Source organism: Rhinolophus sinicus, chromosome 3 (genome assembly GCF_057876585.1).
Source record: "Rhinolophus sinicus isolate RSI-liver-muscle chromosome 3, RSI-T2T, whole genome shotgun sequence".
NCBI lineage: Eukaryota > Metazoa > Chordata > Mammalia > Chiroptera > Rhinolophidae > Rhinolophus > Rhinolophus sinicus.
In genome coordinates, this window is record NC_142503.1 from 146,063,668 (window position 1) to 146,079,116 (window position 15,449).

A 15,449-nucleotide genomic window follows, 5' to 3' on the forward strand; every position below is an offset into this window, starting at 1 on the left:
AAGTGCAGTAACAGTGGAGAAGCTGAGCTGCAGCCCTCACACACTATAGCCTGGTGCCTGAGGGGCAGAAGCAGTTTCCAGGAAGAGGCATCTCCTTTCACCTGTCCCATCTCAGCAAAGCCAGGTAGAAGCGGCTGGGAAGCTGTAAACAAAACACTGGTGTCAAAGGCCATTGAGGGGTGTGGGGCAGGGAGCTGTGAAATCACATTTGCTTTTCCTGCCCCACACTCCCTGACAGAACCTGGTCAAAAAAGCTGAGTTGCCCCAAGCAGCGCAGTGAAAAAAAGTACCGTACCTGTCAACCTGCTGAATTGTTGAGAGCAAACAAGGATCAAAACAAAACAGCACCTAAAATGTGCAGGCAGAGAATCCCTCAAATACCATGAACAACCAAGGTAACTTTGGAACACAGAAAGAAAATGAAAAGTCTCCAGAAATCAAAGTCAAAGTCATGAAAGACAGTGATTTAAATGACAATTCGAGACTGCAGTTATGAAGAAAATCAATGTTACATAAGAAAACTAAGAAACTTAGTTCATTGAGTTCAGGAATAAAATTAATAAACATAAGAAGTACTTTTATTCATTGGAGAATGAAACTAAAAAAGAACCAAATGAATTCTGAAGCATAAAGATATGCACCCCTGTGTTCATTGCAGCATTATTCACCAATAGCCAAGACATGGAAACAAACTGTCCGATGGATGGCTGTATAAAGAAGGCGAATATATATGCAATGGAATACTTAGCCATAAAAAAGATGACATTGCCATTTGCAACAACATGGATGGATCCTGAGAGTATTATGCTAAGTGAAATACGTCAGAATGAAAAGGACAAGAACCATATGATTTCATCCATATGTGGAATATAAAATAAAAAGGCAACAAATGAGCAAAAAAACAAGCTAATAGATACAACAGAAGTAATTACCAGAGGGGTAAAGAGGTGGGGGGGAGTTAAAGAGCGTAAAAGGGGTCAAATATATGGTGATGGAAGGAGATTAGACTTTGAGTGTTGAACACAAAATATATAGTATACAGATGTCGTATTAGATATATACCTGAAACTAGGTTATCAAGCAATTAAAATTTTTTTTTGAAAAAAAAAATATATAGCTGACCTTACAATTAAATTGTGCTAGTATCTCTCAGTGTTCTGGATGAGTCTCTAACTTGCCTTTCAGGAGCTAGTGCTAATTATGAATCCGTTTACTACACAAACTTGAAATTACGCTTTAAAAGTATAAAAGGGAGGGAAATATGTAAATCCAGGTTTTCTACATGATGAGATGATGGGCCATTTTGTTTTCTTTGACCGCTTCTATTTAACAATAAAACATTTTAAAAAATATATCTAGTATTCAATTATCAGAGGTAGAGAAATACAAACATTAAGTCATGAAGGATTTACATGGTCAAGTCCAAACACCACCAAGTTGGGAAAACCGACTTCAGAGAAGTAACTTGCCCAAGATAATACCAATGGTTTGTTCATTTAATAAATACTTCTTAGGTACCTATTACATTCCAGCTACTGCTCACAAAGTTAGAAGTTAAATCGAGTGTTGTGTTTCCCACCGCTCTTTAACCCTGTGGTAGCTGTTGATGTCAGGTAGGTATTTTGGGTCTTTTTCCATAAGGTCACTCATGTACCTGCTGAGCATTTTGGTGGTTGTGCATAGAAGACTCTTGTCTCAAAAATGCTGATTTTTTTTACTTAGGTAGAAAAAGCTTTGGATAGCAGTCTGAAGTTCTTTTAGGCTCAGCTTCCATATCTGTAAAACGGAATTAACCCCTGCCCTTCAAGGGTTCTGAGAATTAGGATTAGTAAGGCCCATGCAGCCCCTGGCAGAACACCCCGTGTCCAGTAAGCCCTCCCATGTTGTACCTGCTCTTCTAAGGTCACAGGGTGACCTTGTGGTCAGTGGGAAGTTAGTGCCATGCCAATGGAGACACAGAAGGGCCCCGAACCCAGCAAGGCAGGGCAGGGAGGGCATCCCGGAGGAGGCAATACCGGAGCTAACCCTAAGCTCACCCCTGGGCCGGCCGGGGGACGGGCTGGGGCAGAACAGCAGGAAGCCATAAAAACCTAAGACCCAGAGCAAACAGTTACAGAATAAACTTGTCATTTGGGAAAAATGGATTTGCTAAAGTCACATTTGCTTCTGAATTTTTTTTATTCACAACTAGGGTTATGCAAAAGCAACTCAATTCGTCATTTCAATTAAAACAAGTCATCACTGCTTTAAGACAAACTGTTGAAAACAATACATAAAACAAGTGCACACTTTATGCTTCTGTCATCGTCTTTCTCTTCACTCCCTGCTTTCCTGTTTCTGGAGAGTTCACCTGAAAAGATCAGAGAGATAAGAGGTAAAAATTCAATATCAAAAGTTTCTGGAAATTTTGTCTAAAGTAGTTCTGAGCTGACAGGGGAGGCTAGCCCTTCACATTAGAACTCAAGCCCCCCTCCCCCCCCCCCGCCCCACCTACAGGCGACTTGGGTGTGCAGACACTTTTTCTGGCAGGTCAGGCAGCCCCTGGGTAGCGGTCAGGGCCAGAGGGACACTTCATTTTCTATACTGACTAAGATTTCTATCATACTTGTAATACATTCCTCTGCTTCCTTAGTACTTGACTTTCTAAAATGCAGTAGTTTAAAGCTTGTTGATTTTTTAAAAAGACTGCTTGTGTTTTACATGCTTCTCCAGTATGCTTTTAAAGTTTTAAAAATCTATGTTTATAGAAACATGAACACCTCCCTTATACAAGTGACCGATGTTTAGTTGAACAGTCCTGTTACTGCAATGTTTACTCCTGTCTCCAGAACCTAGAGAGGGGGACATGTTAAGTGTTCAGAAAACACTCAAGGAATTAATACGGCTTATGGGCAGTCACTGATTCACTTGTATAGTTGAAACATGACATTTCTTTGCATTTGTGATCTTATAAGTGGAAAAGGAAATAATTAAAGGGAAAAAGTTTTAATAACATGGAGATGGAATAACCCTCCATCACCATATACCCGGACACCCAGTTACCACAGTGAACGTGGCAGGTGCCTGGAACAACACGAGCTATTCCTGGTTCTCCAGTCAAGACTTAAATGTGTCGAGGGCCCCAGCACCTTTCTCACAGGCCTTTCCATCTACCTGGCATGCCCACCCTGGCCGGGGTGCCCTGCCAGCTAACACTCTTTCTTCAACACCCAGTGAGAGGTCTCCTCTGAGCAGCCTTCCAACACCCATCCAAGCAGAGCTGTCAGACGCCCCTGGGCCACTCAGTCCTGTCACTGCACTTGCGTCACTGAGCTTCAGTGACGTGTGTAGACATCTGCTGTGCTCCTGAGATGTGAGATCCTCTTTATTCCAGGAGCTGACTTGTGGGTATAGAGCAAACCCCCGGAATTGAATAAATTTGGTTTTACCTCATCACTGGTGAGTTGCTTTGCTCTCGGTAATCTTTGAGACTTTTCTGATTCTGCATCACTATCTGATGAATAGATTCTGGCCTGTTCCTCTGAAAAGCAAAGGAACTATAGATATAAGACTGACCTTCCAAGATGAAGACCCATACCTGAATTTTTCTTCTGCTGATTACTTCCCATTGTACATTTTCCCTTGAGGAGCCAATAATTTTAAGTTTTGATGAGAAGGTATATGTAACTTTCAGACATGCTGAAACAAATGTAAGAGCTTTTGTTCTCAGATTGCTCACTTGTAAATAACCCAGAGGCTTTAAGTGCACATTTTTAAAAACTACAAAGTTTAATTATTGGGTCCTTAATTATACAAGTAGGCAAACTGCCTATTACACAAATTTTCTTTCCTCCAGAAGGACACAAATTATTTAATTGATTTTCTTTATTTTGGGGGAGACTTATTTTTCCAGCTAAGCTTTTCTGTGGGAAAGTGGTCCTAACAAAACAACAGTAAAAGCCCTTTGTACTGTTGTCCTAAGTAAGTAGCAGCAGGCCAGGGAGTAAGCCTGCCGAGCAGACGCAGACCCTGTGGCCCTGAGATGACAGCCTACCTCCAACCCGACTCACCTCCCAGTTCCCCTTGGTACTGGTTTTTAATGGCTTCATTGTCAATGCTGGGGTCCTGGTGGGAGGCCATTGGCCCCTGCTGGTTCTGCTGGTTCTGCAGACACACTATCATCTTCTGGTGAGTTGACCTCAAACATTTGTGTTCTTTCTGTAAAGAAGCAGATGATTTAACTTAAACTACCTTTGTGCCCGCTTGTTTCCATTCACCCCGAGACACACACCCGACTTGTCCAGGCTCCACCAAACTACCATCGTGCCCACATACTCCTGCCTGGGCCCCTCGACCCAGAGGGCTCCCCACTGCTCCTGACAGGATGGGAAGGTATTGGTAGGGGAGGGTCCCTGAGCCCCAAAGTAGAGCCTCATCCCCTTCCATCCCTGCACTCCTCATGTTGGGGTTCACAAGGGCGGGCCAGTGTGGAATGAATCAGGAATGTCCTATTGAACATTTCAATAGGACAGGTTGAACCTTCCTATTTCACTTCCTATCTGGCTAACACAATTTTGTGGTATCTGTCAAAGGCTGCATTTTTTTACATTACCAGTTTTCCTCTGAAATTCCATAGATTGCAGAGAACACCTGAGTGTCTGGTTTCCTATATCTCACCAGGCCACTCTCATTACTACAGTTGACCACACACTGAGAAGGTTAAGCTGGCTCCCTGATAACTACCAGAATCAAACTAGCTGTGGCAATAAATGGTGAGCTGATACTCTGGAAAATACAGCTCTTAATACCCAAAAACTCCCAGGATAAAGTGTAGCCAACACACCTTAATCTTTTCGGTGCGTTGGCATTCAGGATCACAACCGGCGATCGGTAAGATTCTGATCTTCTGTGTCTCTGAGCATCTATTAGCAAGTGGCAGGGTCATCTTTCTGTGTGTGGCACAGTCTACAGAGTGAGGTCTGCCGGGAAATGGACAAAAACTTATGAGGTGATCATACAGCATGAATAGTATGGACCACGGCCACTTCTTGCGCAGAGCAGGGCAGCAGGGCCATAGGTCCTGGGGTTTCTGAACCTCCCTCACTCTCTGGCTCCCCAGGAAGTCCCTGCCCCTACCCCACTTCCTGGGAAAAGCTCATGGGTGAAATGAGAGTGGAAAGGAAGGAGGAGAGGCGCTGTCAAGGGCTTTTACAAAGAAAACCTCTGACTACAATCACAGAGGGAAGAAATATGAAATCTGAATTCTGTGAAGGAGACAGAGGCTAGAAGGCACAACTGAAAAATTGAAGATGAATCCATGTGAATAAAATTGGAAGGAAGGTCAAAGCAAGGAGGCGGGTCAGTGAGGGCAGCGGCTCATGACAGCTCGGGGCCAGTAACAGAACAGAAGGCCCTGGTGCAGAAAGCAATGCAATGCTGACTAAAGGAAGCCAGATTTTAAGAACATCGGAAGAAAGGATGCTCCTTCAGAGAGTCTCTGAAGAGCATGGCTGTAGTGAGATAGGGCGTAAGGAGTGAAAGTGTGCTGGGCAGTCAAATGTTATCCCGATATGGAGCGTGGGGCACAAAGAAAACAGCACACTGGAGAATTCCTTGTCTTTTAGGAGGCTATTCTAGAAGAGATCATTAAGAGGCTGGGGTTCAGCGACATTTCTTGTGTCCGGTCTCTGCACTACATAATGTTCTATTACTACTTGACCTAATTGATACAACATCCCTCTGAGGTGGATGGATTACCTGTATTTTATACATAAGGAAACTAAAACTTAGTGAGATTGAGATGCTTCCTCAAGCTTGCACAGACAGAAGTGAAACGTGACGTCAGAGCTATCGTTACGATCTTTAAAACAGAGCAACAGATTTATCAAGTATCATTTATATACCATAAAACGCACTCATTTTAATACACAATTAAATGACTGTTTAATTTACAAAGTTGCGCAACCATTACCACAATCTGATTTGAGGGCTTTTTCATGACCTCTTAAGAAAAACTGTGCACTGTTACCGTCTTTCACGTGCCCCGCTTCTCAAGGACAGCCTCTCCGAGGACAGCAGGGCCACGTCCTTCCGAGGGGAGGTGTGAGGGGGCGCGCACTGTGCAGCACCCAGAGGAGGGGCCACAGCACTGAGCACGTGTCAGCTGAGGGTCACACCTCCTAGCTCTTCCCTTTCCTCTACTGCATGCACACAGCCCCCAGGCTCATGGTCAGCTGACTTCCCGTGTAAGTGAAAGGACAGCTAACCAGCAGAGCGGCCCAGACAAGCCTTCCATAACAGGCCTCTTACACGGAGCGCTGATCAAGGTGAATCAATACACCGCGCTTTTGCTTTACATAGCAGTCTCCTGGGGTTTGGTAGCACGAACTGGCTGCCTGAGAAACAGCAACTCGCAGTAAAGTGCTAACTACTATGGGATCCTTGGTGAAATGCACCTCAGAATTACATCATCAGGGCTGAGTGGGGCTTTAGGCACAACCTCTCAACCTTGTTGCTCTTTAACTGCAAATAGCAATCCATCCGCAATGAATAGTTACCTAAAGGTAAGTTTGGATTTAAAGATGGCTTGTCCCTGGAGACCAGTGTCTTCTCTAACAAACAGTTGGATATAGTTGCCCTGCACTGGGCCTTTGTAGACATCGAACACTTCAGCGCCTATGTGCAGGGACAGGCTGGAAAGGAGAAATAGCTCAGTGAGTAGGGCGGCTAGTGGACCCCTCCTCCAGCTTCCATTCTACTCTCAGCTTGCCTCAAAATGCCGTGGAACTGCAGGGCCTTGTCCTTTTACTGAATTCCGAAGAAAAACAAAGAAAAGACACCGTAAATTACTATCTCCTTTCAAAGCAAAACATGGTAAAATCCATCCTCCTTTCAACTTGAAATACAGTTGTTGCCATTTCCCCAATCTCTACCACTTGATTAGTAAAACAGAAACAATTTTTCTAAAATATCAGTATATAATGTCTAATCACTCACATAGGAGAGGTAACAGGCTTCACCTCAATACGTAGATGCCATGAATTTAACCACATCTTGGTCCATGTCTAGAGTCTCCCACCAGCACAGCAATATGATCACAACCCTATTTATTTCTCAGCTTTCCCAGGTAATGTCAGAAGCCTAGAGTTTGTTCACTGTGTAATGAGAGACGACCCGAAAATCACGTCCCACACAGAAAACTGCACACTCATCCCTGGCCTCCCTCTGTGTATTCCAACTCTCCTCGGGCATTTTGTGCTCACCTTCCATCTGACCACTTGACTATCCGAGCATTGCTTTCTTTAATTTCATTTCCTTCTTCATCCCGCCGTATCCTCCATCGTATAGTATTTTCTACCTGGTTCAAAATACAAAGGCATTAGAAAACCAGTGAGATAAACTGCATGTTCTGTTTTTCTCATGTGACGTATGATCACGTACCAAGAATGCAGAGGTAGTAATAGAATAAGCTTCTAAATAAATAAATAAATAGCTGATGAAGCTACACTGAAACCCTCCTGCTACAAATACCTAGAAATACTCGTTAAACTCACCACACATTTTGTTTAAATCTTTTCTGAGCCCCAGATCATAGCGGTGGAAGCAGACGCTAAATAGGATGAAGGATGGAGGTGTTACCAGACACAGCAAGAGTTCCAAAGGGCAGAGGATAAGGCTTTGGGTCCACATGAGGTAGGAGTTAAAACAGACCTCTGCTCACTGCAGGGCCCATGTGAAGGGCTACGAACCCAGTGAAATAGGGACTGAAAAGTGCCCATTCACTTAATAAGACAAGGAAGCTCTGGGCATGACATTAAAAACATTTTTTAAAGACTATAAACAAGTGAGTAACAACAAATTAAAACCTGACACTTGTGTTTTGCCCTGTTTTTTAGTTCAAATTTACCCTACCTATAAGGGAACTCCAGATCACAAAAGGGGCATACAAATGGATCCTGCCCACTGCTACCACTGGGGCCCCTGGCAGAAGTGCATATGAAACCCCGTTAAAGAAAACAACATCCCTGTGAGAGTGAAGGTTGTGCTTTTCCATCCCAGGCCGTCTCTAGAGGAATCACCTAACGACAAGGCCTCTTTCTGTGCATAATCTGAATTTCCATAAAGAGCCTGAGATATTCCTGTTATGGGAAGTTGCTAGGATCTATGCCCTATAAAATGTGCAGGCAGTTCCATTACAAAACTACATTATTATCCTGAAGGAAGTGGCTAACAATTTTCAAAGATTTTTATCTTTTCTTTTGTTGAAAAATTACAATGGCAAATAAAAGGTTAGAAAAGTGACAATTCTACAGGAGTTAAACAAAAAAGTTATGTACCTTCTACCCTAAAAATATTCTGAAAAGACATTTGATTCCTTGTTCTAAACAGTTATTTGTTGATTGAACAGTACACATAAAAGATCATTACACAAACTCAAATTATAATTCCTGCATTTGACTTTATAAAAGTAAAAACTGTTTTTTAAAAAAGGAATAAAATGGAATGGTACCTTTAATTTTAACCTGGTTCTATATTCCTCGTCAAGCAGTTTCTCATTTTCAAATTCATCTTCATAATACTGGGGATCAAAAGGTCTAAAAATTGTTTTTTAATGTCATATTAGCCATATTTAGTAATGAATATGGTTAATACTATAAAATAATAATCTTTACAACATGTACCAATATGTTTAAAAAAAAAAATCACAGTACACAAATCCCTTCATGTAAAAACTTCAAAGAAATAGGCAAATTACTGTATTTTCTTGAAATTTTGTTTTAAAACCTATCACATGAAATAAAATCCAAATGTGACTAATAATTCAGGCTTCTTTGTTCGATAAAATATGTCTTCTAAAGTATAGGTGACACATGATCTTTCTATATTTTTTTAAGAAAAGTGTGTTTAATTACACAAGAGCTTGTATTTGTGCATCTCTGTCAATAATACCAATCAACACTTTTTTGTTGTCCAAAATCACTGTCTTTTCTAGATTCATGATGGCTTTTGCACTGACCTTTTGTGATTTCTCTAGCAAACTTTCTCACTCTCATTTTCCAGTATTTTAGCTTCACACTAATGAAAAATACTTCAATTGTGATGTCTGTTTATTAAAAAGTGCCAAAATGCTAGAGGAATTATTAGCATTAAAACTCTCTCACACCAATAATTCATCATATTTCTATCACAGCATATCTTAAACTTATTTTTTCAGAGTTACATGAGAAATCTCCCATCTTTGTCATAGCCAACTCGTGACAAATAAGAAAAAATATTTACATTCTATGTATTTTTATTTAGTATCTTGAAAAAAAGAAAACTTTAATAAGCCCTCTTACTTGGGTTCTATGATGAGAAATTTGGGTAGCTTAACAAAGTACAATTCATTTCCTAAATCAGAGTTGATACTGGGAATTTCTACTTCTATTCTGGTTTCAGAAATTGGCTTTTCCCCCTGCTGGTCGTGAGGCAATCCACATTCATCCTAAAAGAAGAATCAGAATGCGAGAGCTTGAAGTAACATTAGAAATGCTCTAGATTTCCTCTGTACTAGACACATGGAGGTTTGACAGGAGGTAAATTTAAACATCAACTTTAAAGATAAAGCAGTTAGCAACACTTCCCTAAAATTTCATCCTCTTCACCCAGCAAAAAACAAGAAAGGAAGGAAGGAAGGAAGGGAGGGAGGGAGGGAGGGAGGGAGGGAGGGAGGGAGGGAGGGAGGGAGGGAGGGAGGGAGGGAGGGAGGAAGGAAAGAAGGAAGGAGAGGAGGGAAGGAAGGAAGGAGGGAGGGAGGAAGGAAGAAAGGAAAAGAAGGAAACCCACCATGGGAATTGAGCTGTTAGCCTACATTACCTGGAAAAAAAAATGTCTATTTTGCTGACATAACTAGTTTGCATAAGATATTTAGCAATAGAAGTGTGAAATTACGCAGCCCCTCGAGGCTAAGTAACTATTAAAACCAGAGAAGAATGTCAAATAGCACAAACTTCTTGGCACAGGTTTGAATAACTTTTAAATCAAAGGTTTTCAAACTTTAAGTCTTCACAGTCTGGCCCCTAGTTTGACAACCTCATTCTGAGCAGTTCTTTCCATGCCCTCTAATATCTAGAAATTCTCCACAGAGCTAAGAAAGTCACCCATTCATCAGATGTTTCCGACTGCTACTCAGCTTTCCATGTGCTCTCTCCACACCCGAGGCAGACCTAGCAGCCTCTGCCATTTTCTTAGCTGTGAACAACGGGACCTGTTGAGATTAGTGACTGTACTTACAACAGGCTGTCCTGGAATAGGTGGTTGATTGTCATCATCACTCTGTGAAGAAATGTCACCTGTGTCTCCAAACAGATCCATGGTTCCACTACAATCTTCAACGTCTGGGGAAAATGCACAGTATTAATTTCTCTGAAAAGTTCTCCACATAGTTCTTAGCCTATCACTTCAACATATTCCCAAGATCCATCATCAAATCTCCACAAAACTAACCTCAAACTGACTCCTTGAGCCTGGCCCTCAGAAGAGCATGTATGAAGGAAGGTGACAAAGTTGATTGGTAGAAGGCAAAGTTGCAGTGACAGCCAGCTTTCAAGATGGTTTCCAATGATCCCTTTCCCTGATATTCCTGCCCTTGTGTGGTCCCCTCCAGCACTGCATTCTGGTTGGACTGTGTGATCAACAGAATACAACCTCACTTCTCATGCTAGTCCATGACATTGTGGCTTTTCTGACTCGCTCCTTGTCCTGGTCACTTGCTCTGGAGAAAGCCAGCTGCCATGATGTGAAGACACTCAAACTGCTATGGAGATGCCCATGTGCTGAGAAACTGAGGTCTCCTGCCATGAGTCATGTGAGCGAGCCATCTTGGAAACAGATCCTTCGGCCCCAGGCGAGCCATTAAATGATCCAGTCTCAGCCAATGTCTTGATTGCAGCCTTGGGAGAGACCCTGAGCCTGAACCAGCCTAAGTCATCTGACCCTCAGAAACTGCGAGATACAGTAAATGTTTGTTTTTAGCTGGCCCTCTCAGGGGATGTAGTTGCAGAAGGTAAGGGTTAGTACGCAGGTTGTCTCCCTCAGCTTTGGATTCCCTCCGCATAATGCCAGGGGAACTTTGGCATCTCAACTTCATTATCTGGAGGCAACCATCGAGTTTATTTTAGATAACCAACCAAGCATGTGAGGTCTGACAATTAAGTTTGTGAACTCATCCTAGAAAAAGTGCTACATACCTCACTGCTGAATATCACTATGGTCACCTTCGAAGTACTCCCCTTGGGAAGCTATGCACCGACGCCAGCACCTAGTCCACCCTTCAAAGCAATTTTGGAACTCTTTTTCTGGAATGGCCATCAATGCTGTCATCGTATTATCCTTGGTGTCCTGAATGTAATCCAAATGTCTTCCTTTCAATATTTCCTTTATCTTCAAGTAAAGAAAGAAGTCACTGGGGGTCAGATCAGGAGAGTAGGGAGGGTGTTCCAATACAGTTATTTGTTTACTGGCTAAAAACTCCCTCAGAGACAGTGCCATGTGAGCAGGTGCATTGTTGTGATACAAGAGCTAAGAATTATTGGTGAAAAGTTCAGGTTATTTTTCACGCAGCCTTTCCAGCACTTCCAAATGGTAAACTTGGTTAACTGTTTGTCCAGTTGGTACAAATTCATCATGAATAATCCCTCTGATATCAAAAAAGGTTAGCAACATTGTTTTGACCCTTGATTTGGACTGACAGAACTTTTTTGGTCATGGAGAATTGGCTGCCTTCCATTGTGCACTTTGATGCTTTGTTTCAGGGTCGTATTGGTACACCCATGTTTCATCACCTGTAATAGCACGGCCCAAAACATCTTCTTGCCTCTCCAAAAGGTCTTGGCAAACTTCAACTCTCCTTTGCATTTGTTCATCGGTGAGCTCATTTGGGACCATTTTTGCACACACCTTCCTCATGTCAAGATTTTCAGTTAAGATTTTCCTGTTTGTCTATCGATGTTTATTTGGTCTGCTATGCTTCTCACAGTCAGCTGACAATTTTGACGCACAATTCGACAAATTTTGCAATGTTTTCATCAGTTCTGCTCATTACTGGCCGCCCTGACCTCTCCATCAGTGATGCATTCTCTCCTCAAAAAAACGTTATCCATTTCTACACTGCCCTTTTCTTCATGGAATTATCCCCATAAACTTGGACTAACATGTCCCTGATTTCAATTCCACTCTTGCCAAGTTTAACAAGAAATTTAATGTTTGTTTGTTGCTATAATTCAAGCTCAGACATTCTCACAAAGGCACACAAAAACATGCAACAATCATGACCACCCAGCAAGACTCCGCCACACATCAACACAAATACAGCCGGGAGACACTGATATACCAAGGTTATGAAACCTTATCTAGCTGTTTGTACAGTGCTGCCAGTGTAAGCACACGGTGGCAACTTCGCGAACCTCGCAGACCTCATAGAGCCATGCCCAGCTATATGTGCTAACATATTTGGCCCAAACTAGTGTTATAGTGTGTCCTTCATCTCACAGCCTTATAATCCACTCCCACACATTTTCCCCAGGCTTCTGCCTATATTTGTTAGCAAAATCTTGTAATTCTTTTGGTGTATAAGTGTGGGGACAGAGTCCCAGAGAGCAGTTTCCAGGCTCTCGACCTTGCGTGAGGAGGTGCTGGCTCGGGTGGTGAATGACCATCAACTGTGATTGGTTGGCCATCAGCTGTGACCGGTTAGCCAATTGGCTACTGATGTAACTGTGGGACTGCGTTGATTGGTTGGTTGGCAGGCAGAGAAGTGAATGGCGGACTGCGGATCGTATGGCTACTACTGTGTGTGTCTGACCCAGCTGCCAGAGAGAACATAGTGGTATGACTCCCCTATCTATGGCTCTGTGGGTGTTCCTTTTTGGCCTCACCACATCCTGCGTTCTTATGTGGGGAGCAGGAGCAGAGGCCCCACAGGCCGCCTCGCACGACAATAAGCTATTTCTTCTTTAGTCAGTTTATACTTTCTTTACCAGAGTATGACGAGACCTATCACTAAGAGTGATGGGTCTACAGGTAAAAAGTGGTCTGACAACACTCGAGTGAGTCTTGAGAACCTGCCCCAAAATGATATTACAGCAATTTTCAAATAAGACTAGTTTCTTCAGACATAGGGAGGAGGCAAGCTGCTTCGGCAGACTCAGAGCAACTAGGAAATTTGAGATTTTTCAGTTTACGAGTCCAAACAGATTTCCCTATGCCTAGTTTCTTTCTACTTTTTTTTTTTTTTAATTGGGGAATATTGGGGAACAGTGTGTTTCTCCAGGGCCCATCAGCTCCATGTCATTATCGTTCAATCTAGTTGTGGAGGGCGCAGCTCAGCTCCAAGTCCAGTCACCGTTTCCAATCTTTAGTTGCAGGGGGCGCAGCCCATCTTCCCATACGGGAATTGAACCGGCAACCTTGTTGAGAGCTGGCACTCTAACCAACTGAGTCATCCAGCCACCGCCCTTATGCCTAGTTTCTTTCTCAATCAAATGCCCTTTCACATGAAAGACTTGAAGAGGCTGTGATATGATAATTCCACAACTACACAATTAAATGTTGTTTGATTTTCAGTTACGTTATCCCTCTGAATATAAAACATGAGATTCTTTTAGGGCTGTCATGAAACCTCAGATTCTCTGACCATGACTTGAGCTGAACATTTAAAAGAACTAAGCTTGTTACTTTTTTTCTGTAAGTGCTCCAGGAAACTCAGAAGTATCCATTCCACACTGCAGCCTTATGAGCCCTCAACCATAGGGGGTAGTCGGATTCAGCACGACGTCACTGCACACCTCAGTGCACCGTGGGTTACCAGCATCCCCTCCATGAGTGAGGAGCTCAGGCCTGCATTTAAACCTAAACCAATCTACAATATCTCATCTTTGAGGATTTTTTTTCCTGCACTACCCAGTCAGGTCCTAGTTGGGCAGCAGGAAACATACCAGTTGTCTACACAGACACAATATAAAAAACTGTAATTAGGTTACAAAAAGTATAAAAACAAAAGTCAAAGGGGTCACAGAAGTAGCAAACTCAGAGAGTAACTTCCACTCCTAGAGATCAGGGAATAAGAGGTGGAATTATTAAATGTAAAAACTTACAGAAAAGAATCTCTTGGAGCTGAAACTCATACCTGAGGAATATCCAGCTGGTACGGATGTCTGGGGGGGGGGATGGGGGGGCGGGGGAGAATACGAGGACGCTGACTCTCCAAGTGTTGGTAAAACTGCAAATTGGACTGAGCTGTAGTGGGAAGGAACGGCTTTCTCGCTGGGGTGAAGAAGTGTTGGTTGGCCTCCTTAGAAAAACTGCAAGTCAACAGGAAGCCCCCAGAAAGTTTAATAAACAAACAGGAAGGAGTAAGCTTTTGTTTGTTATCCAAGCTTCCAGTCTTCCTGTAGCGCCCCCTAACAGGGGGCAGCTGGCAAAGCTGAAATGTGTCCCCAGCATTGCTAGGCTTGCTATAGAAGGGTGGGTTTGGACAGAAGACAAGAGCTTAATTACTGAAACCCAAGCGTCCACAAACGATACTGCCTTGGAGAGTCAGAATGAAGGCTCTTAAAAGCCACACGTTGGAGTTTCACCATGGTAAGTCAAGAAATAGCAAGGGACTGAAGGTTTCATGGCACGATGGTGATTCAGAACCTCCTTCGCCATGCTGCTTTTCTCTCTATAACCAGGCTTCCGGGTAGCCTCCTACAGCCACCACTCAGAGATTGTACTAACAGCATTAGGAAAGAAGTGGGGTAGAGTTCACTCATAAGAGGAAGATTAGAGTATGGAGAAGAGCATCACAGAAAAGACAAGTAAGTCGTGGGCTTAAAACATATCCACAAATTCTTTGCCATTCCTTCCATCAAGGAGTCAAATTTCCCTCTTTGAATATGGGCTCATATTAGTGGCACATTTTTAATAAACAGAATACAGTGAATTTTGATCCGACTTTTGATTCTGGTCATAAAAAGTAATAAAAAGAAAAGGCAATAGCTTTCACTTGGCTCACTCACTTGCGGTGCTCACCTTTGGAACTCAGCCACCATGTTGTGAGAAAGCAGGGCCAGGGACAGCTGTGATGAGTGAGATACTCACTGTGTGTGAAAAAATAAGGGGTGCAAAATCTCAGTGATCAAGATAATATTTCATACAATATTTTATTTATTTTTTTATTTTGTTCTTTAGATTGCATATATAAGATCATATGGTATTTGTCTTTCTCTGTCTGACTTATTTCACTTAGCATTATACCCTGTAGGTCCATCCATGTTGTCACAAATGGTAAAATTTCATTCTTTTTTATAGACTGCAATACAATATTTTTAAAACTCCATGCAAAAAACCCATGAACAAAATATCAGATATTAAACAGAGAATCCATCCAGTTGTACTCGTGCAATTCTCACTTGCCTTACTTTAATCCCAGCCCTGTCAGATACCGTCTT

The 15,449-nt window shown here is 42.5% G+C and overlaps 2 protein-coding genes across 2 annotated transcripts in view; both read right to left on the reverse strand.

The window, feature by feature from the left end:
* Positions 1 to 2,159: 2,159 nt before the first annotated feature.
* On the reverse strand, positions 2,160 to 10,352 carry LOC109446847 (LEO1 component of Paf1/RNA polymerase II complex). Its single transcript, XM_088797210.1, has 9 exons — positions 10,252 to 10,352; positions 9,318 to 9,463; positions 8,489 to 8,573; positions 7,242 to 7,336; positions 6,537 to 6,671; positions 4,823 to 4,958; positions 4,050 to 4,197; positions 3,429 to 3,520; positions 2,160 to 2,350 (listed from the first exon to the last, which is right to left on the reverse strand). The coding sequence occupies exons 1-9, from the start codon at positions 10,330 to 10,332 to the stop codon at positions 2,291 to 2,293; spliced, it is 978 nt and encodes a 325-aa protein (XP_088653336.1). The 5' UTR covers positions 10,333 to 10,352; the 3' UTR covers positions 2,160 to 2,290.
* LOC148758667 (RNA polymerase-associated protein LEO1-like) overlaps positions 10,285 to 15,449 on the reverse strand; it is a 35,113-nt gene continuing 29,948 nt past the window's right edge. The window contains exons 12-13 of the transcript XR_016020856.1: positions 15,031 to 15,098; positions 10,285 to 10,355 (exon numbers count right to left, since the gene is read on the reverse strand). The gene's annotated coding sequence lies outside the window, so the exon portion shown is untranslated. The remainder of the gene's footprint in view (positions 10,356 to 15,030; positions 15,099 to 15,449) is intronic.